Source organism: Hemicordylus capensis, chromosome 5 (assembly GCF_027244095.1).
Source record: "Hemicordylus capensis ecotype Gifberg chromosome 5, rHemCap1.1.pri, whole genome shotgun sequence".
Lineage (NCBI taxonomy): Eukaryota > Metazoa > Chordata > Lepidosauria > Squamata > Cordylidae > Hemicordylus > Hemicordylus capensis.
Genome location: NC_069661.1, coordinates 199,377,919 through 199,405,176, shown reverse-complemented (window position 1 = coordinate 199,405,176; position 27,258 = coordinate 199,377,919). Strand labels below are relative to the sequence as shown.

At 41.1% G+C, this 27,258-nt stretch overlaps 1 protein-coding gene across 13 annotated transcripts in view; it reads right to left on the bottom strand.

Moving 5' to 3' along the window:
* LRRIQ1 (leucine rich repeats and IQ motif containing 1) overlaps positions 1-27,258 on the bottom strand; it is a 235,134-nt gene that overhangs the window by 72,356 nt on the left and 135,520 nt on the right. For 10 of the 13 annotated variants that reach the window (XR_008308467.1, XM_053255309.1, XM_053255314.1 and 7 more), the window contains 4 exons: positions 26,070-26,240; positions 22,560-23,021; positions 19,096-19,294; positions 13,837-13,956 (listed from right to left, as the gene is read on the bottom strand). Coding sequence is in view for 12 of the 13 variants with exons in the window: in XM_053255309.1 (XP_053111284.1) it covers positions 13,837-13,956; positions 19,096-19,294; positions 22,560-23,021; positions 26,070-26,240 (952 nt within the window). In the remaining variant the exon portion in view is untranslated. The remainder of the gene's footprint in view (positions 1-13,836; positions 13,957-19,095; positions 19,295-22,559; positions 23,022-26,069; positions 26,241-27,258) is intronic. The other 3 variants (XM_053255313.1, XM_053255316.1, XM_053255318.1) reach the window with 3 other exon arrangements.

Here is a 27,258-nt window from a genome sequence, read left to right as displayed (position 1 = left end):
AAGACGAAAAAGGTGCAGAAACATCAGAATGAATGATTTAAAAATAGAATTAAAAAATATTTTAATTAAATAATTAAATATTATAAATATTGATTATAAATAATAATATTTTTTAAAAATAAAACAGCTCCATGCATTCTCTTCCTTAAACATTAGGAAATTTAAAGCAGTCTTTATAAGGCCGGAAGAGAGAGGTCTGAGTCTTATGGCATCTTAGTAATAATCTGTGTTCTTTACAAATGTCGATCCAGGACAATTATCAGGAAGGCACAAAAAGCAAACACAAGCTGACGATGCTAGATTTACAATCCACAGTCAGCTCTCTGAGGCCAGAAACCTTCTTGCTCTACAGGGTTGGCTTGCCTGCTAGGCGAATTAGTTGGTCAGCTAGGATGCCAAGGAAGGAGTGGCACCGACAGGCCGGGTCACTGGTCACTCCCACAAGCAGGAGTGCGGCAGTGACCAGATGCTCCCCATCCCCATCTTCCTCTACTTGCTGTGGCAGGCTCCTGCTCCTGCCACTGGCTCGCCACAGAGTGTTATAAGCAAATCACAGCGTGCAGGCAGGTGATAGGGCCTGCCTGCTTGTTCACCCACTGTCCTTGCCACATCAGGCTGCTGGTCTTGGCGCTGGTCCACTGTGGCATGTTATAATCATGCTGCTGCATTGCATAGCAGTGCTATTACAATGAGCCGTGGTGGGCCGGCAGTAGGAGCAGCGAGGTGAACAGGTGGGTTGGTGGCAGAGTCCGCCTGCTCGCTCAGGTTGCATGGCATAATTATAATGCACCAAGGTGGCCCGATGGCTGGAGAGCAAGCAGGTGGGCAAGTAATGGGGATCAGCCCCCATTCAATGGAAGGCATCCACCTGTCCACGTGGGCAAATGGGACACTGGAGTGAGCAGGTGGACAAAGTAATGGGGACCAGCCCCCACCCAATGGGAAGCATCCACCTGTCCACGTGGGCAAATGGGGTTCTGGTGTGAGCAGGTGGACAAGTAATGGGGACCAGTCCCCACCCAATGGGAAGCATCCACCTGCTCATGTGGGCAAATGGGACACTGGCATGGGTGAATGGGTGCGGGATGCCTGCTTCACCTGGGGCGCCTCCAACCCTTGGGCCAGCCCTGCAACTACAGATTACTGCTGCTTGGGGCTAACTGATTTTAATCCATTGATAGTAACCCATTTACTGAGACTGCATGCACCACAAGCCCTTCCCCTTCAGCAATGCAGCAAAGCTTCTATGTGAGTCAGACCTCCATGGGAATGGATAATTGTCCAGAGGCCTCCTATACACAATTCTGGAGAGCAGACGTGGGGCCCATAATGGTAAAAGGATAGTTTGGTCTAGCCTGTTTGTTTTTCAAACATAAATAGCAGGCCCGAGGAGGCCCAATCAGGATTGAGAACCTGGGACGGGAGGAGGGGCCGTATTATTTTATTTTATTTTATTTTATTTTATTTATTTTTATACCACCCACAACCTGTGTCTCTGGGCAGTTCACCGTTTTTATACCTTATCTCTTGCTATTATCCCAATCCAGATGTGGGGTGGCCTCTATGTGTGGGGGGAAACCACGCAGGGCCAACCTATGCTTTTCATGGAAGAAATGCTATTACCCCATGCAGTATTGCATGGAAGGGGTAGAATATAAATATTTTAAATAAATACAATAAATAAGATGCAGTTTAGCCAAAATGTGGATGATTCAGTGACCAAAGGACATGATAAATTCCTTCAAATATGGATTTTCTTCAGTCATTCTGTTCAAGGTGCAGACAGGCCAATATTCAAATTGTGAAGGATGTAAGCTTTCAATAGGAAAATGGCCATAGCTAGTATTAGTTGCAATAATAAATACATAAATACTTCTTACACTATGCTATGCTACTACTTAGCTCTACTGATTTCTTCTATAACAAACAGGCTTAAGAGATTTGTCTCCTGCTTTAGAGGTTCTCCCTGAACAATCCATGAATACAGACACACAGACACACACACCTCCCAATGGCACCTTCTGAACATGCATATCCTTTTCTAATCTATTTGGAGGATAAGAATGCCAGTCCTGAGAGTCTGCAAAAGCCAAGCAGATGGCAAATTTATTTGATTTATATACCGCCCTTCCAAAAATGGCTCAGGGTGGTTTGTGATCTGTTTCACAATTTTTCATGATTTGACTTCTCATGACACTACCCTTGAGCTGAGGTTTACTCAAACTGAAGCCAAAGTTATGTCTTCTGGAATCATAACTCCAGCCAGCTAGCTATTCTATGAAGATAACTCTCAATTTTTATGATCAACAGGGAAAATGGGAGAGTTCAGCAAGTGTAGAGAAACTACTGCTTAAGCAAAGCTTCCCATTGTCTCATTGTGAAAAGAACACAATGAAAATACTCAGTTTCCCAGAATGAAAATAATCAGTTTCCCGTGAATCTTTTGGTGTGGTTTTTTTTTTTAAAAATTACATTATTTTTTAAGTACCTTTAGCCCCTTCGGGGGTGGGGTGTTGCTGGGGGGGTGCTGCTGAGGGTGGTGGTGGTGGTGTTCAGCGTGGGTTCCCTCTCCCCCCGCCGGCCTTCTTCATCATGCAAGGCAGAGGGCATTGGTAAATGCGTGGCGGCCGCCAAAATGGCGGCCACGCGCTCCTACGGAGGCCCAAAAGGGCCAAAAATGTTCATTTACCTGGCTGTAGTGGTGATGAAGAAGGCTGGTGGGGGGATGGGAACCCTCGTGGGGGACCCCCACGGCCTCAGCAATCCCCCTCGAAGGGGCTAAAGCAGGGGGGAAAGGGGCTAAAGCAGTGGGGAACCTTGGCCCTCAAGCTGTTTTTGAACTACAACTCCCACCATCCCCAGCCACAATTATGGACATTGTGGTTCAAAAACAGCTAGAGGGCCAAGGTTCCCCACCTCTGGGCTAAAGGTACTTAAAAAATAATTTAATTTTAAAAAAATAAAAATCCGCGGACCGGCCAGACTGGACCTAGCGGTCCAGTTCCGGTCTGATGGAACCGTGGGTGGTGTTTTGGTTCGACCTCGAACCCCTGGACCGGACCGCCAGACTGGTCCACACATCCCTACTCCTGATGCTGTCAGCAGTGAGGGGGAAAAAAATCCTGCCTGCTTCTGGCATGATATTTAAGCAGGCAGGGGTGTAGCAAGTTTTATTATTCATTCATTCAATTTATATACCACCATTCCTAAAGTGGCTCAGGTTGGTCAAGTTTGGAGTGGGCTTAGGGACAACAAGTGAAGATGGGCTCCTGCCCCCTTCTTCAGAGAGGCACAAAAGAGAGAGCAAAGAGCAAGCTGGCACCCCCTCCCTTTATGAGCACAGGGACATCCCTCCCATTGCTTGTTCAATTGTAGTTACACCCCTGTAAGCAGACCTTTTTCTTTCTCTTTCCATTATCAGTATGGAAAAAGGAGATCCTGCCTGACTGAAGGACATTCAATCTCTGGTCTAGATAAGCAGGAGTCCTCTTGGGCTCATGTTCATAGAATAAACTGAATACATAGAATAGGATACACATCGCTCCCCCCAGATCATTTCAGAGAAAAATGAACAGAACGTACTAGTGTTCTTATTTGTACAGGGACTGGGAGCAATCCCACCATCCCATGATTGTGTAATGTGAGACTGAAGCCTAAGCCTAAGTCCCCTGCTAACTTGGCAAAGAGGCACCTTTTAACGTGGTGATTCTCTTTATTTAGCAGGGGGAGAGTAACTGGCCCTATCCACCCCCAGCACAGTACCTCCAGTGACTGCTGCTGGTCTCTCTCTTAAGTTTCTTTTTAGATTGTGAGCTCTTTGGGGACAGGGTTCCATCTTATTTGTTTGTTATTTCTCTGTGTAAAGCGCCCTGAGCCATTTTTGGAACAGCGGTATAGAAATTGAAATAATAATAATAATAATAATAATAATAATAATAATAATAATAAGCCTTTTCCTTGTAAAACACGTTATATTAGGAACATAGGAAGCTGCCATATACTGAGTCAGACCACTGGTCGATCTAGCTCAATAATGTCTACATAGATTGGCAGTGGCTTCTCCAAGGTTGCAGGCAGGAGTCTCTCTCAACCCTATCTTGGAGATGCCAACGAGGGAACTTGGCACCTAGATGCTCTTCCCAGAGCAGCTCCAACCCCTAAGGGGAATATCTTACAGTGCTCACACATCAAGTCTCCCATTCATATGCAACCAGGGCAGACCCTGATTAGCTAAGGGAACAAGTCATGCTTTCTACCACAAGATCAGCTCTCCCTAATTAATAGACTACATAAGAAATATCAGAGGATAATTAGAGTGGCAGTTGCCATTTTTAGCTGCCTTCTTATAAAAAGCAGGGAAGCTAGGTAAATATGGATATGAGATTCCAGTTCTTTTAAATGAAGCTACAAAGTGGTCCAAATGACAAAGACTTTCAGACTTTAATCCAGCAGCTACAAAGTGGAGTTTTAAGCACACATGAGTTTCCTTCTTGCCCTCGCCTATGTTTAAAGGAATATCTACAGTCACAATGGGGAATCCCCATGTGTGTAAAGGATGTTTCACTTCATGGAAAAGAATCAAACTCCCTGCCAAAGAATTTTGTATCATGCTGTCAGTGTTCAAATCAAATTAAATGGAGAAATTAAACTGGAATGTGCCTCTACCTGCTTTTTAGGAAATTTCTCCTCTCCATATCCCATCCCATATTGTTCCTGTCCTGACAGTCAAGGGGCCCTTAGGGGCAGCTTTTAGGATAGTTTTGAGGGCAGCTGTGGGAAGTAGGAGGAGGCATGGATATTAGGATCCAACCTAGTGAGCTCACAAGAGGAGGATAAAGAGAATTAAAAAAGGATAAAATTATATTGGAGTTCCAGGTTCTACAATAAATTAAAAAATATAGGATATATTAAACATATAATAATAATAAATCAGGTTGTTAAGGTTAGGGGTATACACAAAACCAGAAAACCCGATTTGGTTCGAGTAGAACCATACTTGAACTGAACTGGGTCTGGGTCCGGTTCTGCATACACTAGATTTGGGCCCGGTCCAGCTTGTCTGAACCGGTTCGTGGGGGGCGGGGAATGGAAAAAACCTTTTTAACAAAGAAAACTGGTGGACTTACTGCCATTGTGGGGCTTCAGGGGGTGCTGCTGTGGGGGCATCTCCTGAGGTTCCCTCTCCCCCAGCCGGCCTCCCTCGGTATGAAACAGCCCATTCCAGGCCTCTCTGCACTGCCAGTGGCCATTTTGGAGGCCGCTGCACATGTGTATTAGTCACCTGCATACCATCCATACATGCACACTAGCCACACATGCACACTGGCCACCCCTGAAGCTCCATAATGGCGGTAAGTCTGGCAAATTTTTTTGTAACAAATAAAAACAACCCGGCTTGGCCTGGTGGGTTTGGCTTGACTTCAAGCCAGGCCAGTTCAAGTACAAGCCAGTTTGATCTCAAGCCAGCTCTCACATCCCTAGTTAAGGTATTCATAATTGCTAGCATAATAATATTTTTCTGCTTTGGAGGTGCACAACATATAAATTAGGATTACACAGCAAATTATATTTTCACTTTGCTTTGCAATATTGCTGCCTATGTATTTACCAAGATTAGCTGTATCTTTTTTCAGATATCAGAAGTTATATATTTCTTGTCTTAAAACAGGAAAAAAAATCCATAGATATATAAAATATATTAAACAAAAAATAATAATAAATCAGGTTTTTTTATTCAGGTTGTTGCCATTCAGTTTGGTTCTGGGATCTTCTGCAGGGCAGGTGGCAGAAATAATAACTTGTGAGAAGCAAGTGTTTGTCATTCTTCTACTTTTAGTACAAAACAAATGGGTGTTTACTTTTAGTACTGCCATTGTGAATCTGATTTTTTTTTAACACACCCCCAAATCAATAGCAACTAGTTTCACATTACTTTTAGCCAGAGAAACAAAAGATATCCCCCTCAGAGCTAACCTAAAGAGCTTGTATGAAGCAAATTTCAGAACAAGGACACACATACAGAATCATATATATAGGAGGAAAAGAGAAAATGGACACTTAGTTCCTGCCTTGATGATTTTCAAATATTGACAGTAGTATCAAACATGATCTTGGCTGCACTGACGGCTCCTTTTCACAATGCATGGAAGTTAATGTTGACATAATTAGCACATTCTTGGCACATGGCCGTCCAAGTATTTTAGTGAGAAAATGACCCACAGTTCTTGGCTCTTTAGATGCAGTTAAAATAAAGCCTGCAGGCTATGTGCTGGAAAAGATTAACTAGGTCCCCGTTTACCTCATCTTGCGTATAAAGTCATCATAAATGCCATGATATGTTTTTTAAAAAAGAGTACAGATTATGATGGATCTAGGAGAGGGTTAAATATTCTGTAATTGATTACAGACAGAGAAATTTAACAATATTTTACTGGACCATATGTTCTGCAGTGTGAAAAGGGTGGAGCAGGAGTTGCGCCCTCACAAGAGGCTGCTTCACAGCTCAACCAGAGTGTTACCAAGTAGGTGAATGCATGTGGAGGGGGAAGCAGAAGCAATTTTCACTGATCTCCTCTCCCTTAAAAATGCTATTTGGCTGCCAGAAATAAGTTCCTGAGGATCATGCAGCCTTCGGGGGGGGGGTGTTCCCCAAAGAAGTAGAAATTAAAATAAAGTAGCTCTTTTAGACAGGAAACACATCCCTTGAATGTCAGTAATGGGTTTCCTGTCTAAAAGAGCACTTTTAGTATTTACAGTCTTCTGACCATGTTTCGGAGGAAGCATGCAGAAGCATGGGGATGTTAGGAGAATCTGCATTAGACTGCTCTCTGGATGTCAGTCATTGTCACTATGAAATAAGTCATTAAAACAAAATACAACATGGACTTTGAAAACTATTGCAGAAGATAGGAAATATGTTATTTACAGTATGTACAACATTTACCCCCAAATTCTAGCTATAGATGTGTAACCTATTTCCCCCCCATCTAGCTGCCAAGAACCCTCTTTTCTTTTACTCTTCCAATCACACTCTAGAGAAAGAATAAAGACTGGTTGCTTACCTGTAACTTATGATCTGGAGGTGATCCATTGTCAGTCATGAGAAATGGGTTACTACGCCTGCACAGGGACCTCACGGATGGATTAACTAGCTCCTCACTGGTACTCCTCCTTGCCGTGCACGTGCCATGTGCCTTGCTTTTCTCGGCAGTCGGGTGCCATTTTGTCTCAGTTTCTTGGAGACCCGTCTAATGATAGTGTAGGCCCACAGCGTGGATACATTGGTCAAGCAGGTAAGTCGGTCTTGAGTTGAAAAAGCTGCAGCGGCGGAGAGGTACGGGTGGGTATCATGACTGACAACGCATCACCTACAGATCATAAGTTACAGGTAAGCAACCTGTCTATCTGGAAGTGATCTGTTGTCATCATAAGAAATGGGTGACTAGCTAGCTTTCCCCCTTGGTGGAGGGTGCAGCATTTTCACCCACTATTGGAGAACCTGTTTGAGAAATTCTCTCCCAAAATTGGCTTCAGCAGCTAAATGTAAATCCACAGCATAATGCTTGATGAGAGGTAGCTGTGACGACCTGGTAGCCGCAGCACAGATGTCTTTGAAGCGGAAGCCAGATAAATGTGCAGTGGAAGCAGCATATGCTCACGTAGAGTGGGCTCTAATGAGCAGAGGAGGCTGCTGATTCTGTATCTTGTATGTAGAAAAATAAGTTCCACCAACCAATGGGAAAGCCACTGCCTGGAGACGGAGATGCCTTTATTCTTGCCTTTAAACAAGATGAACAGCATCTTTGTCCGCCAAAGGGTCGCTGTATGTTTTAGGCAGTGGAGCAGACATTTTTGCACATCGAGGGAATGTAACGCCTAGTCCAATTGAGACTCAGGATTTTGGATGAAGGAAGGGAGAACAATGTTCTTTTATTTATTTATTTTAAATTGCTTTTATTAGTATTACAAGTAGAAACAGAAAGGTTACATCTCTGAGACTCCAACAAGACCAAACAAGTTTACATACAAAGTCTATCCTTCAAAACCAAAACGAAGAAAAAATGCAGTAGTGTTAGTTGAATCTAAAGGGTCCTAAACCAGGCATCAGACATCAATAGAAATCAGTAAAGAATCTTGAACTCCACTACGGGAAATTAGAAGAGAAAAAGTCTGTCCCAATGTTCTGATTTAAGTGGAAGTTTGTAACGACTTTAGGCAGGAAAGCCAGGTCAGCATGTATCACAACTTTGTTAGGATAAAAGTGCGTGAAGGGTGCGTCTGCGCGCAAGGCAGTCAATTCGCTCACACACTTGGCGGTCATGATCGCGATGAGGAAGGCAGTTTTAAGCACCAGGTAATGGAGGCTGGCTTCATGAAGAGGCTCAAAGGGATCTTCCATTAGGGAGGCCAGAACCAGGGAAAGACTCCATTGTTCTGTAGCAGCACGGACCGGGGGTAGAGGTTATTCACACCTCTCAGAAACTGCAACAATTGTCCTCAATCGCAATATGAAAATGCACGTCCTTGAGGTCTAACGTGGCAAGCCACTCCTCCTTGGCCAGGAGTGGGAGAATTCCCTGCAACGTTGCCATATGGAATTCTTGCGTATCCACATACTGGTTCAGGTCACGGAGATCCATAATGGCTCTGATTCCCCCGTCCTTCTTGGGAATGAGGAAATAACAAGAATAAAACCCCCATAGACTATCTGTCCACTGCATTGGGACTACTGCACCTTTTTCCAAGAGAGCATGCACCTTTTGCTAGAGAGCCGGCGTTGGAGTGGTGGATTTGACACCCTCAAAACTTGGCAAAGTTATGAACTCGATCGCATAGCCAGAGTTGATAATCCATAAGATCCACAGGTCTGATGTTTCTGGTGCCATGCTGGGGCATGATTGGCCAGGCTGATGATGTTGAGTGGCAAACGAGGTGGAATCGAAGGAATGCCACAAGTGGCCAGTGGAGTTATGTTCGGTGTCAGCCGGCGATGATGGTGCAAGCAGTGGACAGTCTCCCAGATCAAAGAGGCTGCTCGGAGTTGTGCTTGTTGGTACGGGAGCTCTGAGTCTCAGTGCGCTGACCGCACCTATTTTTATGATAGGGCTTGAATGGTTTCCAATAGTCCTTTTGGTCTTGATATCTGAATCCCGCCCGCTGACAGTTGTACGATCTGTAGCGGGATGAAGCTTGAGACGAAGTAGCTGCAACCGAGAAGCTTTTGGCTGTAAATTTGGATTCTTAAAGAGTCTCCATAGTTGAATCGGTAGACTCACTGAATAGGCCTTTCCCGTCAAATGGGAGATGTTCAATCCAGTCCTTCATATCTTGGTTAAGAGTAGTGGACCTCAACCAAGCATGGCGCTGAAGGGAAACCGTGGTGGTCATGATTCTCAATTCGGTTTCAGCTAAGTGCTTAAATGTGCTTAGTTGCTGGCAGGTTAGATCTTTACATTTCATAAGCATGTCATCAAACTTCTTAGTCAACTCTTCTGGTGTAGAGGTGGTTAGTTCGCTTCTAAACACATTCCAAAGCACATAGCTGTAGCAGGCCATGCAAGCTGCATAGTTCACTATGCGAATGGGGAGACTCACAGTCGAATAAATACGCTGCCCAAACACATCGAGCTTCCTAGCCTCTTTGTCGGGGGGGGGGGGGTAACATGGTGATGGCCAGACTTTGAGGAAGTGCAGTCAATTGCTAGGGAGTTTGGGATGGGATGCTTAAGCAAGTAAAGGTTGTCGCCTTCCTGTACATAGTAGAATGTCTCTAAATGTTTTGACGTAGGAGCCGACGTTCGTAAGATGACCCACGAAGCCTTGGCTGCCTTGGTGATGGCAGGCAACATGAGCAATGCAAGCGGCTGCATGGACTGAACGGTTGCCAGCATCTTATAAACAGGGTCCTGAAGATCAGCAGCAGGATGTTTGATCTCAAGTTCAAACATGTCTGCCATTTGTTGAATCATTTTGGTGTATGATTTCAACTCCTCGTTGGGAGATGTAGAAGGCCACAGAGGCACATCCGAAGGCAGATCGGAAGTAAGTCGGGGTGTATCACCATCACAGTCTGTTTCTGTGTCAGAAGATTCTGAAGAATCATACGAGTCCTCTTCCAAAGATTCCAAAGGTCCACTGGCACAAGCGGAGCTTGTGTGTGTGGGGGGGAGGATTCGCAGGCGGGTCTGGACCCGGCGCTACCAGGGCGAATAGTGGTCAGAGAGGTGGGTCCGATGGCAATACAATGCAGGGGTGGTAAGAGGAGCTGTAGTTGTCTGAGCACACTGAGTGAGGAGTACAGGTGCTGCAGGATGGTCTAGGCGGCAGTGGTGCCAAAGGCTGGGCAGTTGGCACCCACTGTGGTGATTGATGAGGCATCAGGCCCTGCAGCATACGCTGAGTTTTCCACAATTGGAACGCTGCCCAATCCAGCTGTGCAGATGGAGAAATAGTGTGTTTGAACCCGCAGGCATGAACAGGATCCCTCAGAGGCACCAAAGGAGGTAGCAGAAAGGAGGGTGGTGGTTTCAAGGGTGGAGCAGTAATCAGTCAGTACAGGACTGTCAGTACAGTTAGTACAGTTGTCAGCACTGTATAGGTAGAAGACTTGGCTCCAATTCGAACTGGAGACGCCGAAGGCGTCTTTGGAGGCACATCATCCTCAACATCAAGCTCAGTATCCAAACCTGGGGTGAGGAATTCCTGGAACACAGAACCCGACAAGGTATTCGTAGCAAAGTCCAGAACACTCAACAGGGACTTAAGCAGTACTGTCATCCAACAAGGCATTGTCAGAGGTATTGAAAAGTGTGAGGGGCGACTTTAAAGCCATCCTCGCAGGTGAAAGAGGCAGAAATTTATGCTGCTGAGGAATGATGGTAGTCGTTGGGGATGACAGATGAATACGGTGCGGCTTACCTGTGTCGGCATCGACCATTGATATCGAGGAAGTCGAAGGGAAAACTGCAGGACTCGGAACCGGAAACACCGGTGTCAACATTGATGTCGAGACAGCGGTCATAGTCGAGATCGACGGAAGTGCTGGAAGCACCGAACATGAGGGTGCCGAAAAGGACACGAAAAGACCCGTCCCCACATCAGTAGACATAGGCTTCGACAGACTGGATGACAGCAGCGGCAGTTGATATTGGACTGTCAATGGCGAGGGGGTCCTCGATCTCAATGAATGAGCCGACTTTGACTTATGATTTTTTTGAGGTGGCGAGTCGCTATCGGAGGCCACACAATGTCGTTTATGCTTCTTATGCCCGTGGTCCGAAGTCTTGGGCTTCTTGAAGACAATCTCCTTGAGATTATCTCACAGAGTTTTAGACTGTGTGCAGACAGACCCCAGGGCAGACATAGAAAAAGGGCCCGTCGATGTCGATGTTGACACCGAGATCGATGCTGATTCCAGCCTTGGCGTCCGGGGACGCAGCATGTCTCTGTAGAGAGCGGCTCTGAGGCACAATGAGCGATTTTTCAGCGTTTGCTTTGAGAAGAACCTGCAAATCCATGTTGCTCATCCAAACAAAGTAAACAGAGTTCATGTTCATCAGTTGAGGGGAGCTTAGGTTGACACTGAGAGCAACGCTTAAATGTAGTTTTCTTCCTCTCAGCCATCATTATGTCTGACAGCAAAGCCACGGAAAGTATTCGTCAAGTCCGAATCAAAGTCCAAAGAATAGTTAACTCATAGTCCGAAGTCAAAAGTCTGAAAGTTCAAGTATGTGAGAACCAAGTCCAAGGGAAATGCCGAAGACTGGTCAAGGTCACAGTCCAAGTTTTACTAGAAAATCAGTCTGAAGTAACAATTTCTTTTCTAAACTGAGGAGCAATGAACCAGAGGTCCAAACGCATCAGCGGTCGAAAAGAAACTGAGACAAAATGGTGCCCGACTGCCAATAAAAGTAAAGCATGTGGCACGTGCACAGCAGGAAGGAATGCCAGTGAGGAGCTAATTGACACTAATGAACATGAATTTCCATTATAAATAATGGAAGTTTTGTTTTGTTGCTTAAGTGTGATTGTACATTCTATTCTATATATATAATTCTTAAGGCATACCTATGGCTAATCCTGTGTGTGGCAGCTCTCGCAAGAGTTCGTGAGCAGAAGCACAGCAGGGATTCCATATACAGATAGGGAGGCGGAGCCTGTGATGGTTAAGTTTGGTTGGAATGCAATTGTTACTGGTCGGAAGATGTTCTTGATTGAAAGGAGAGAAATATACATATATAAAAGGATAGTGGGCAGGGGTCTGCAAAGAGTGGGGTTGTGAGGAGGAAAGAGCCCCTTCAGGAAAAGGAGGCTGACGTTGTGTGAATTAGATGAGGAAACAAGATGAACAAGATCTGTTAACTCAGGAAGGGAGAGAGAGAGAAAGAGAGAGAAAAATAAAAAACAAGGGAGGGGAAGAAGACAGAGGGGAAGAGTGAGTAGAGAGAAAATGAGGGGGGGGGGGAAGGGAAGGAAAGAGAGAAACAAGGAAGGGCCAGGGATGGGCCTGAGCCTGTCAGCGGCCTGAGGAGAATGAGTGGCCTATTGGCAGCAAGGAACCAGTCAACCACTGCCGCTGTTTGGGGCTAAGGCCATTGGCAGAGGGAGGCAGGCAGGCAGGCAAGGGATGGGCCCGGGTTATGTTAGTTTATTAGCTCAAGAGTGCTCTCATGCAACATTACAGACATTGTTTTAAACACCTGCAGAAGCATGGGTGGTTCAGAACCACCGAAGTTACTCTACTCATCATGTCAGCCAGTGCCTATTATTCATTGCTCAAACATGACTGTTTTAATTGCTTCATATCTTTGATAGTTCAGGCCATCTAAATATTTTTAACATTGGGCTTTATACAAAACTATACTTACATAAGTAGTATTTGTGGGGGAAAGTCCATGATGTTGTATAAATATTCTATTTGTTGAAAAACCTGTATTGGTACTACTATATTAAACATTATTGCACTAATAAGCAATTCCCAACGCAGCTTTCTCTTCTTTTTTAAAGAGTCAGATTTCAGTGATCTTGCATTAATTGTCAAAAATAATGTACAACAATCTTAATCTATTCCAGCTGAACCTCCCAGAGTACTGTTGTTATGAATACATAAATATTCCTCAGTGTGTCCTTGTAGAATTCCATCTATTCTTTCTTCTTGAACGATTGTTTAAATTCAGAATTTAGAGATGCTCAATCATTTCAAAAAGGTGGAAGAACAATTAGCCAGGCAGTATTCAGTTATGTCTATGTTGTTGGTCTTCTAGTGGAGCTTATTAATTTTTATTCCCCTTCCTTTCAAAATACCAGACTCATCATCCACCATAGGAGTATATATCCTTTTCTGAAAATAAACTCAATAAGGATAACAATAATTGACTACTTTGGATCCATACCAGCTAGATAAACATCTTTCCCCCCCTCCCAAATATTGCAGTTAAACAATATTTTTGAACTGCAGTGAATTTATGGGTGTAAAATTGTAGTATTAAGATGATATAAATCAACTCCTCTGCCAACAATAGTAGCTTTCTGGATCTACTTATTGTATTCCTCAGAATTCCATGAAAGAACTCACACAATCAGCTAGATTAACAATAATATAGCTTGGAGACCAGGAAACCACTAATAGGTTATAGGGTAAGACACAAACAGTAGTTTTAAAAGTACAATAAAATAAAATAAATAAATGAAGTGTTAATTGTTCTGTGGTTACTTAAGATGTATTACATAATTTCAAAGTCAGTTGACTTTTTATAGGCTTTTAAACACCTGTACCAATTAAAGGTCTTAGAACATTATATTTCAGTCAGAAGTGCACTATCAAATTGCTCTACTTACTTCATCAAACATAAAGTCATCCACATTTACTTCTTTATAGTCATCTTCAACTTCATCAGTTTTAACAGCTGCCAGAGCAGTGGCCAGTTTCTTCCGCAGACAGAAACCTTTCCAAAATGCCTAAACAAAAATGTAAAGCATGTTATATGAGGCCATAGATCAACTCCAAATCCAGATTCTGTATGTTATCCCATTAGGAAGATAAAACATTGTAGGGCTTCCCCCCCTCCTTTTTGGTAATAGCTCAATGATCTGTTTTTTGAACTTTATGTGACATTTAAAACTACAAGACAAATTAAATATCAGCACATGTCTTGAGCTCAGAATGCTCAGGAGGTTTGGCTCAAGTAAGCAGAATGGAATCCTAAAACTCCCTCAACTACAAACCAAGGTCAACTAATTAATTATTTGACAATTCCTCCAGGACCTATTACAAGCTTAGGGGAAGAAGATATACGAAAAAGAATTATGTGTTAAATGTTCGCATTACTTGGAACAAAAATTAAAATACACTTAAACAAAAAATTCCCACTGATTACACCTGACAACATATGTAGGCTTATCAGCAATTAACTGAGGCCAATCATTTGCACCTCCAAATAAACCTCCAGACTGATATTTTTTTAAAAGAAAGAATTTGTTAAATGAAAGAGAGATTTACAGGGCGGGGGCGGGGGACAGAAAGACTACAAGCTAATGGTTTGTAATAAGGGGATCACATGAACATGTGCATTAATTTTATTACTATCTGGAGCAGTTTGGAAGAGAAATTCCTGTTGCAGGTAGACTTTACAAATAAATGTCACAGTAAGTTTCATATTCACCAACACTTCAATTCTAAACATCTGTGCAAGCAGATCCCTTCAGTGCCAAAGAAATATAATCGTTTGCTCAGTGAAGCATCACATGCCCATCCTAAGCATTTGCTTTCTGGCACAGCAAATTCTAGGACTGGGCCTTGAGAATGTTTTTAATTGCATAAATGGGTGGGGGGGAGGGAATTGCCATTTCCTCCTCTCTAACTGTACACTTATATAAATAACAGCACTCTATTTATTTTGCTGCATTAATTGTAGCATGACATATTGTCAAATTATATTAACAATGGAATGGAAATGGAAACCCTGGAATGGAAATTTTGCTTGACCTAGTGCTGAACAAGAGTGGTTGAGTAGGTTTGGGACTGCTGACTTATTATGGAACTTTTGAGAGTCCATCTTCAGAATTTACCAAAAGCGGCGGGGGGGGGGTTGGGTTTCCCCCGTTTGTATCTCTGCCTTTGTTGAAACCCATGTACAAGTCCTTTAATCTACATTTTGTATTTCAGAAAGAGATCTGAAATTACTGTCTTTTAAAAAAGGATTTAATATGACACCCAAAGGAGTGGGAGGGAACTTAGCAGAAGTTGTTTTCGGCTATAAGAACATAAGAACTTAAGAACAGTCCTAGAATGGGTTCTAATGTTATGTGAGAGGGAGAAGAATTTCTCTCTATCCACTTTCTCCACACCGTGCATGATTTTATAGACCTCTATCATGTCTCTCCACAGTTGTATTTTTTCTAAACTAAATAGTCCCAGGTGTTGTAGCCTTGCCTCATAAGAAAGGTGCTCTATGGCTATGAGGCAGAATGCTATTTCATTTCCTTCACTAAGGCAGAAGAGAGGAGAAATAACCATACACAACAAACAGGATAAAAAGTCCAGGTAAAATTACCTTACAGCCAGCATTAAGAGATCAGAAAGCAGGCATCAAAAGCTAAGCAGAATATAAATGTGCCATAGTTCTTTGAAAAACAGATAGTATAGGGCCTAACACACATCACTAGCATTGCCACATTAAGGCACCTAGATTAACAATAAGGAGACTCGCTAGAAGCCATGTCTTTTAACACACTAGGTTTACTCCATTCATTTGAATGAGTGTTCTTGAATGCATTGCTCTTTTATGTTCTTCTATATGCAAGCGAGTTGAGTCTATTGAAATTCTCCATATTAACAAATTGATTTGCTAGTATTACAATTAGGTACCTATTTTATAGATGTAATAAAATGTAATATAAATATATTATATCCATATAAAATACTATATTATATCCATATAAAATACTATATTATATCCATATAATATACTATATTATATCCATATAATATACTATATATCCTTATAAAAATGTAGATTTTGATTGTTATTCAATAAATGTTTAGCATCTTGCATTAGAATCTTCTTGCCTCCCCTTTGTATTATCCTCACGTCACCACCCAGGTTAGTCCTCACTACAAAGTTCACACAGTGTGCACATATCTTGCCCTACATGTTGTATCATCATAGGTAAAGAGTTAAACCTCTCCTTCCCCTCTACTTGCTCCCATGATCCAATTTACCCCTCTGTGAGCTTTTAAGTTACAAAAAAAGAGAATCTGTTCACGGATCTCCCACATCATATATAATTCAGATCTAGAAGTCATTTCTTCAATAATCCTTTTATAATACAATTTTAACTATAGAATGATCACAAACAAAATTAATTAGGGATGTGCACAAATTGATTTTTTGCATTCGATTTGTGCCCCAAACAAATCACCCCCAATTTGTATTGTATCCAAATCTACCCCCTCCAAATCACCCCAGATTCGATTTGTATTTGCTTTGATTCGATTCTGATTTGGACCAATTCGGACCACTTAACAAGGTCCTAGGGGCACCAAATTTGAGTGGTGGGTAGCTCCCAAGGGTGCTACCTACCACCCAAATTTCAAGGCAGGGTGACACTTGGTTGATTTTTAATCTTTTTTTTAGTTTTTACTGATTTTGAACATTTCTGCCATAGGAAACAATAAGGATTCAAAGTTGCCATATCCTAACCCTAAAACAGATCCCCAGCTTTCTTTCTTTTTTTAAAAAAAGCTAAGCTCTAGCCCTTGCAGAAGTGGAGTTATGGAGCAAAATGTGCAGTCATTATTTTTCAAGTGTTTGAATTCTTTGGTGTATAATAACTTTTCCTCATAATGAATCTCTATGAGGATTCATTGCACACCTTCATTTTGACTGTCACTGGACAGTGCCAACCGTCAACTGCCATGTGCCAACTACACCCACCCACACACACACCTGCAATTTTTAGTAATATTGAAATGTTCAGATTCTTTGGTATGTAATAACTTTTCTTCATAATGAACCCCGATGAGGATTCATTATATGCCTTCGTTTCTTCTGTTCATTTTGACTATCATTGGACAGTGCCAACTGTCAACTGCCATGTGCCAACTACACACACACACACACACACACACACACACGTACTCAGTTTATTTTAAAGGTATTTTTGAAGTGTCTTCATTACACTCCTTCATTTCTTGTTCATTTTGACCCCACTGCTTTGCAGGTGGGGGTGGGGAATTAGTTGCATCCCATGTTCCAACTACCCTGCAACCCACAAGCCACTGGGTACTCAGTTTATATTTTAGGAATTTTTGAGGTGTTTAGACTCTTTGGTATGTAATAAATCAGCATAGGGATTCATTATGAGGAAAGGTTATTAGACACAAAAGAGCCTAAACACTTGAAAAAAAAAATCCTAGAACATATACTGAGTAGTACTCCACTGCCTTGTGGGTGGGAGTGGGGTGTAGTTGGCACATGGCAGTTGACAGTTGGCACTGTCGAAAAGACAGTCAAAATGAATAGAACAAATGACGGCGTGTAATGAATTCTCATAGGGATTCATTGAGGAAAAGTTATTATACACCAAAGAATCCAAACACTTGAATAATAGTGACCACACATTTTGTTCCATAACTCCACTTCTACAAGGGCTAGAGCTTAGCTTTTTTTTTTGCTTTTTTTTTTAAAAATGAAAGCTGGAAATCTGGGGGAATTAATAGGAGGGATCTGAATCTCGAATTGATTCGAATAGAATTAGATGCGATTTGATTTGTAACCAAATCTAGCTAATGGGCCACAGGGGTGATTTGTTTTGTCTCCAAACCACCCAAATCAGCTAGATTCACGTACAAATCAATTTGTACTCAAATCAATTTGCACATCACTAAAATTAATGCATATGTATATGGAGGGAGAATGGACCAGAAGATTTGCAGGAGCAGAGTGGGAATGTATGTTGGTATGTTTGTGAATGTGTCTGTGTGTGTGAGTAATGTTTGGTCTCAGGACCTGGTTGGACCCCACAGACACATCAAAAAGCATCCAACATGGACTTTGGCTATATTGGTCCATTATTTGACCATTATTGAACCATGGTATGCTGTAGAAGCTTTATCTTTTTAGTTTGCATGCACTGAAGAATCAATTACAGTTACCACCAGAGTGTTTTTTAAAAGGGTAAAAATCAACAACCTCTAACAGGTGGATGTGTAAACACTTAAGGTGCAAGTGGGCTAACCTGTGAATCGCCTAACTGATTTGAACCAAATTTGCTACAGATCTAGGGACACATGAGGAAACCTCAATGGCATTGTTTGTAATTATTGTCATCTACCCCAGTACAAAGTGGTGGATACATGAACGTTTGAGGTGCAAGTGGGCTAACTTGTGGACTGTCTAACCGATTTGACCAAATTAAGTACATTTGTAGTAAGTGAAACACAGGGACACATCAATGATTCAAGAAGGCAGACATGTAAACTTTTAAGGCACAAGTGGGCTAACTTGTGAACCATCTGATTTGAACCAAATTTGCTACAGCAGTAGGGACACACAGGGACACCGCAACTGTGTAGTTTGCGATGATGTCATACACCCTAATTCAAGATGGCAGACATGTTAACTTTTGAGGCACAAATGGACTAACTTGTGGGTTGTCTAACCAATTTGAACCAAACTTGCTTCAGCTGTAGGGACACATAAGGATGCCAAAATGGAGTAGCTTGTTATGTCATTCACCACGATTCAAAATGGCAGACGCATAAACTTTTGAAGCACAAGTGCACTAACTTGTGGACTGTCTAAACAATTTGAACCAAATGAGGTACAGTTGTAGAGAGTGACACAGAGGGACACCTCAATGGTGCAGTTTGTAATGATGCCATCCACCCCAATCCAAGACAGAGGATGCGTGAACATTTGAGGTGCAAGAGAGCTAACTTGTGGACCTCAGTTTGAACCAAATTTATTCCTATTGTAGAGAAAGTGAAAAGAAAGTAGGCAGATTAGTTCTTATTAGAACAACTTGTTAAGCTATATGGGCATCCAAGTGCATGTGGGAGCACCAGATATAGATGATCAAAGATTTCAAACTGACCTGAATTATAGTAGCAGCTTTATGCTTGTCCATGAGCTTATGCTGTTCTTTGTTATTTACCACCATCTTTTTTCTGAGACAGTAGCTCCGCCAAAAAGACTGGATTATAGTTGCTGCCAGATGTAGTCTTGTATAGAAATTGATCTTTTTACGAACACTATAGCTCCGCCAGTATGATTGGATAACTGTTGCTGCCAAACTAGAAATAGCAGAAAAATAACACATGGTACCCAGGAATTGTAATCTGTGACAATGTAGAACATGGTTCCTCTATGTTGTGTTACATGCATATATACAACAAATGGGGATTTTTTCAAAAGCTTTATTTATCCATTACACAGAACCTAAAGAAATCCTGAAGAATAAATTTCTGAAATATGGATCACTGCACACTTCCTGCTGTGAGTGGAACTCTGCCTTTCCCCCCTTCTTCTCTTGTCTTCGTTGCTGTTCTAATTTATGTAAACCGCCTCGAGTCTAAGGAAGTCAGGTGGTCAATAAATTTAAAACAAACAAACAAACAAACAAACAAACAAACAAACAAACAGGATTTTGGCCACAGACGATTCCTTCCAGCAGGATAGCTGGAGCCAAAGGGGAAGATGACTGGATTGTTTCTAATGTTCTTTCTTTCAGGTTATTTTGTTCAGTCATACAGATCATCCTGAATTCTTATTCTCAGAAACATGTACTGTATATTGCCTTGCAGCCTCAATACTTCCCCAAGGCAATTCACAACAAAATGTCAAATACAAGAAGTCTGTTAATGCAAACATTCTACCCAGCTTTGGGAGTTGTGCCCACTCCTGATTTTTGGTCACGTACTAGCAAAAACCTAGGTAGGAGGAGCAGGGAGTGATCAACTGTGAGACAGGAGCTGGGTAGGATGTTGTTTCTCTTACTTACTTGTTAAATTGCTGGGCATGAGTAAGATGGCACCATACTATTCAGCTTCCGCCTCACAGATCATCACCCTCCCTTCTCCTTCCTCAGTTTTCGCTAGCACACAACTGAAAATCAGGAGCATGCACTGCTCCTGAAGCTGGGTAGGATGCTTGTCCTACTGCATCACCAATTGTGTAAATAGCCTTAATATCATTTTTTTAAAAAAAAGAACGGAGGGCTATAGTCATAGAAATTATATCAGCAACTGAGAGACTGTAGCCCTATTCACACATTATGTTCAGTGCATATACAGTCTCTGTCCAGTCTATACACATACAGAACTGTATGCAATGCACAGTTATTCCCACATTCTGTTCAACGCAAGTACAGTACTTATTTGTACTCTGCATTTGAGGAGGAAAGTACCCAGGTTCACTTTTAAAATGAATGCATAGTCAATTATTCACACAAAAAACATGTACGTGTGTATGGAGAGCCGAAGTTGAGCAGCCCTGCTCAAAGCCTTTACTTTGTTTTGAATTTTAAGGCATATTTAGACATTACATTGTAGATGCACACACCATGCATCTACAATGTAGTGTCTGAATATGGCTTAAAATTCAAAACAAAGTAAAGGCTTAGAGCAGGACTGCTCAACTTCGGCTCTCCTGCAGATGTTGGCCTACAACAACAAACCCTAGCTACTGGCCACTGTGGCTGGGGATTATGGGAGTTGTAGTCCAAAAACAGCAGGGTGGCCTAAGTTGAGCAAGCCTGGCTTAGAGGAACAGAAATGTTTTAACTGCCCACTGAAATGCCAGTAACAAAGCAAAACAGAGAAGGTCCTGCCCCATGCCCCAGTCAAATGGACTCCTGTTCTGCAATACATTCAAAGAACTTACAATAATGAATCTGGAAATTTATGTGACATTGTATACTGTAAATGAACATTGGCAAGGTCTAAACTAAGTTAGTCACAACTAAGCACCACTGAAATAAATGATGCATGACTAATGCAAGTCCCATTGTTTCAGTGGGAATTAGTCATGACTCTTGACAATGGATAGATTTGCACAAGCAAGACAGGACTTGTTCTATGGGAATTGCTTCTTGTTTATACACTGTTCTTTACAGGGTTACTAGAAATAGAAACATTCAATTCCCTTGGACACATTCCTGTCAGCATGGTGGGAATCACATCTGATTGTTGCACCTTAAACTCCATTTTGTTGTATATACACATACAGAATTACTTAAATAGGATTTCAAGGCAGTGGGAGGGGAGATTGTGTATAGTGTTTCTAGAATCCAGGCTTTGCAAGATCCATACCTGGTACTATCACAACTGATGACCACACTGGAGCAGAAAAACAAGAGCTTAACTTTTGTTCTTCTACTGCCTAATTGAATCTCACTGTATGCACTCCCAGAATATAAACAGTGTCCCGTCAGATGGTAACATGAAACATAGTGTTTATTTGTCCCAGAAATGCCATTTCCCTTACCATACTAGCTGCTATAACTTTATATTAGCAGGCATGTGGAAAGTATGGATATATTGGCTAACATCTTCACTAAAGAAGTGGCAATGCAGCAAGAGGATCAAAATAAAGACTTCCAGAAACACACTGATCATCAGGGAAGAGGCAATTTTTGACAACCTCCCCTTCCCCAGGAGGCTCTCTGTGCCACCAGAAAAGATGTCCCTGAGGGCTGCACAGAAGGGGGGGAAAGGCCCTTTCCTGGTACATCACTGCAGTTAGTCTGGAAGTGCTGTTATTCTGCTCCCAGATCAGATTATGATAGGAGTTCCCAACTTGTCGTACTCCAGATGTTACTGAACTACAACTCCTGCTACAATTAATTGTAGCTGGGGATGATGGGAATTGTAGTTCAGCAACATCTAGAGTATTACAGGTTGGGAACTCCTAACAAAGAGGACAGTGAAAATACAAATAATAAACCTTTATTTTTAGTTATTTATATAAGCCTTTTCAGCACTGCAAGTCCATGCTACTATTACGCAAGGCTAGTAAAACCTTACCAAACACCTTACTGTCATAATTTTGCCATATTGTTTCTGCATAAGCAGAAGACTCAAGTGAGCCTTCTTGAGTGCTGACACATCTTGTGTCCTGCACTTACCTAACTTTGAGCTGTGCAACTGCTTTGTGAAATGACATTGTACAGAACATATGGAGGAGAGATAGCTGTTTCCTATGCAGAAGCAAGATGAAGTGTTGAAGAACATGATGAAGTGATGAAGCGATGAAGCAAGCTGAAGTGAGGAAGGACCCGAGTTCAGGCTCCTTGCTGCTATGCTGTGCTGGTGAAGTAGGCACCACACCCTTTTCTAAACATTTCTTGGCTAGTACAGCAAATGGAATTCTGTTACCTATTAATCTTGAATTGAGGGGGCAGGGAGGAGAATCTTAAATTTAGTCTGACAGTCTACAGGATTATGATTATTTCTGAAAGATCATCTGGTAATAGCACCACTGATGCCCCCATCTGCATTAAGATTACACAGCGATACTTTAAAGTTTCCATAATAAAGTGGTTTGACCTTTGGATCTTACTTTTGCAAACTGTCAAAATGTTGAAGGTAATTTCCTCCATTACTTGCTGTGATTCGCTTGCTGAACTTGTTTCTCTTAGGACTGATTAATACATTGTTATCTTTGCTTTCCTCATTGTGGACACACTGCTTTTTTTGCTTGTATTCTTTATTCCTTCCCATCTCAGGCAATGCCATGAAGGAGTTAACAGACACAGGCTGAATGTGATCAGAAGTGATCCATCTTTCAGGCATATGCAACATGTCCTGTATATTTTCTTTTGCACCAGCGATAAAGGAGTTATTTTTTTCTGTAACATTAATGGCTTCTTGATTTAAATGATTTGTCTGTTTTTCTGGTTCCTCTCCTTTGGTAGTATTGAGAACTCCATACTCATGGGCATAGCGATGTTCATTACTAACTTTCATCAGCTTCTTTAAATACCAACATTGGAGTTGTACAGCATCCACAGAAAATTCACTTCTAGGGGGAAATGGTTAAAATGCATTTGTCAGTTTCAGAACAAGTAATTATTCTACAAATAGTTCTGGCCCACATTTTCTGCAGAGATATGAGAATGGGGGATGGTTTGCACCCTCACAGAGAGACTGGTGAGTAGCTGTGGAAAAGGTTTCTTCCACAGCTGAACACTCATGGAAGAGGAAGAGTTTTTCACCTCTCTCCTTCCTCCAAAAGCCTTTTCACTTCCAGAAATATGTCCCTGAGGACAGAGCACCCCTCAGGGACATATTTCTAGAAGCAAAAAGGGCTTTTGGAGGGAAGGGAGAGAAGTGGCAATTGCTTCCGCATCCCCTTCTCTGCATGTTTAGCCATGGAAGAAACCTTCAGTGCAGCCACACTCCCACCTCTCATGTTAGTCAGGTGACCAGATGAGATGCTTATTTTTGCTACTGTTTTGTGCAAACACACTATTTATAAAATATAATACCGATACAGTTCAAAGAATTTTTCCACATTTTAATGTTTGTATATGGTCCAAATGCTGCTGGAGTGAATTGGGTTTAAGGACCCCAGCTTTCAGCTTTAGGATAGAATAGCTGCCCTTGAACTGGAGAAAGTACTTGAGCCCAGTTCCCAGATTCTGCTGCACCAGCAGGTACCAATTTTGCTTACTGCCACAATTTCATCTCTGTTTTAGGATATGGACACTTGCATGACACAGACAGAGAGAGGCCATATTCCACTCTGTGTACTACTCTGTGGAAGCATAATGCTAACAGGAAGGATGTTTTAGAGATCCACCCATCTCTGATGTAAGTACAGAGGTGGGGAAGAGCATGGGTTTATCTAGCAGTCAGGGAAGTGATCCATAACTTGCCAGGCACAGGATCTCACTTTAAGTGATGTCTGGAAACTACAGTTTATACTACTGCAGCTTAAGAGATGTAAGTTTTGGGCGGTATAAAAATATGTTAAATAAATAATAAATAAATACATTCATACAATCACACTACTAGAATTATATTACATTGCTGAACTGTTCTTATGAGATTACTAAAATTAGAAAATATCTCAGAACAGAAAATTATTATTATAAAATCATATTCCATAAAGTCAATGGTATTTTACAGAATTTCAATTTGAAAAATCCAGACCACAAAAGTGGAATTCTAATATAGAATGTTTCACTAATCAACATTTTCTTATCTGGAAATCACTTGTCACTAAATCACTTTGGAGATGTTCATTTGCATCACAGAAGAATAATACTTCAAATTATGTTGTTTTCTAGGATTTAATCCTAATCAGAAGGCATCACAACATCACATAATACAAATAATAAGAATATTTTGTGTCAATGAGATCATTCTTTTAAAAATGTATTAATATCTCTGTGTTTAACAGAAAGATTGGAGCAACATAATAGTTGGATATTGCTTCACTACACTTCAGTTTCCAACTTGAACAAAGTCAGATGATAATATTCTGTGCTTAATGCTTCATAGATCCATCTATAGATGCTTAAAATTGTTTTAAGAGTTTTTAAAAATTAATAATATTACTATTAATGATAATGATGATAATAATAAGTTTTATTAGAACACCCCAGAAATGCAAAAGCTATGAGAAGTAAATATTATAGTAGTTTTATGTAATTCCATATACATATCCCTTAATATCATTATTGTTCCACTCTTGTTTGCAAAAAGCCTTTAAACTCCATCAAGAGGTTTATTGTTTATATTTCTTCAGTTATATTTCCTTTTATAAGCTTTTATGTCATTTTCGTCTGTTTAAACTATAACTATTAAAAGGGTTTCAACTTCCATTAGTGTCTTTTATTTCCAGGCATCTGAAAAAGAGCCTGCTGAAAGCCAAAACACTGAAACGGAAGTGCATATTAACATACCTACTTACAACCAAGTGTCAAAAGATTAACTGACAGACATTTATTAGAATAGTGTAATTAATTTTTTTAAAAGCACATAATTCTTAAACATGAATTGGAAAGCATGAACAACACAAGACAATTTAATTGAGCAGCCATGATATTAAAAACATGGATTAGGAAATGTAGCAGTGATTGCCTTTGGCAGCTTACATACTTGAGGTCATACCTACAGGGTCTCATAACTTAGTGAGATGTCAAACAGACAAGAAGCTTGCTCAGTTTTATGTTGTTCTTTAGTAATGTTGTATTAAGGCCGCGATCCTATGCAGTCTTACCGGGGAGCAACTGAACATCATTGGGGGTTAGCTTCCAAGTAAACACGCATAGAATTAGGCTACACAAAACCTATGTCCAGGAAGTATATACAGAGCTGGGCATATATAGATAACATTTTGCATATAGTCCCTTAAATGACTGTGCTGTTTCATATTTTAAAAATACATCACACATTTGCAGTGGGTCAACAGATACATGGATGCAAATATTATGCAGATTATCTCCATTCCTAAGATTAAAACATGCCTTGGCGTTTTTCACAGTGAAAACACACATTTATGGAGGGCCACTTAAAAGCCTATGAATCTGGCCTTTGAAGAAAAGAATTTCTACAGGCATATTTGCCTGCAATATTAGCAAGGATTTCTTAACAATACTAAGTAAAAGAAACACCATTTAATCTTTTTTCTTAGATGCTGGATGCTACCCAACTAAAATTAAACTCATTTCGATCCCATCAATTTAGTGGAAGATTAAGGATGTGATTAACTAATTTAGTGATGCAGCAAAACGTGAATAAGAAACAGCTAAAGAAGGGGAGTTTTAAGTTGCATATGTGTTGGATTGCTATAATGCATAAGGAAAACCTTACTTGGTTTCATGCAACCTTGAGGAAGTGCTAAATCCATCTGGTAAAAGTTGAATCTCAATGAGGTTTTTAAAGGTGTCAAAAGGCATGCATTAATTAAATCAAGGTGAATAAAATGAATATTTCAACAACTCTTCACCTTAATGTGATTCTAATGTACTTCATGCTCTTGGAGTAGTCTGGGAACACAGAAAAGCACATGGAACATGAAGAAAAAAATATGAATTCTCAAAAACATGCTGAAGATACTTACGTTAGCCCAGTAGTGGCTTTCTTGCTAATTAAGCCAATTTCTTGAATCTGAGTATGACAAAATGCTGCAAAACTTCCTGGCTCTGGTTTTTTCCTAATTCTTCCTGCATCCGAACTTATGTTTTCACTATTAAGTATTTTCAAACCAGGAAGAAATTTGAGTAAGGAACACCTTCACAAATGAGAGGGGGGGGAAAGTAATATTAGTGTTAAACAAGTTACATTTTATCCCCAACTCTGGAAATTCCTGCTTTAGAATTAGGAAAGTGAGCTCTGTGTTGAAACTAAAAGTACATGCATTTTCTGGGAATAAGATGCTCAGAAATGCGACAAAGCAGCAGACTTGACCCACATGTGAAAACAGGTCTCTTTCCCGTTGTTGGCTATAGAAAGGAAAGCAACTCCATGTGTTTGCAAAGCCTCCTTTTCTACTGCCAGGAAAGCAATGGATACCCCAAGCACTCACAAATCTTCTGGATTACAGCCTAAACATGTATCTATTTCTTATTGTGTTTGTTACTAATGTTAATAATACAGCATACCATTAAGGAAGATAAGTTATCTTTTAAATAGTATTCCATGTAAACATTTACTAGAAAAATGCATTTTGTGATCTTTTGTATCCGTCAGTGTATTTTAATTTGATTACTGGGCCAGATACACACAAGTTCTGATGCAAACCAGAGTCTAACTCAGAGTTTAACCCATCCATTTTACTGGGGAGCCAGTAAAATGCCTTAGGGCCAAGCTACATATTACATAGGAAATCTGTGACTGGATCTTCTGAATTAAAAAAACAAAACACCTTTGAAGCAGCAGGGGAGGATCTCAACTGAGTAAGGGCAGTGGTGCTGGGAGGAGTGTTCAACTCTTTCTCTTTGTGTAATTTCCATGACTGAAACACCCTTTTGATACTACTATTATTCCCACTGGGGGTGGCGAGGGGGGGGTCTTTTTTCCACTCAGGGGTAACAGTGGCCTTGGGGGAAAATGGCAGTGGCCAGGAATGTAGCCTTGGGGAAATGGACTGAGAAAATGACACAAGGGAAAGAATTAAAAAGCTTTCTCCAAGTACATCTCAGTTCAATTTCAGCCTCCTGCATTGTTTTCACTAAAAATGTCAGGAGAGCCAATCACAGATTTATTACATTAACATATAGTTTCCCCTTAGGATGAAATGACAAGGGATC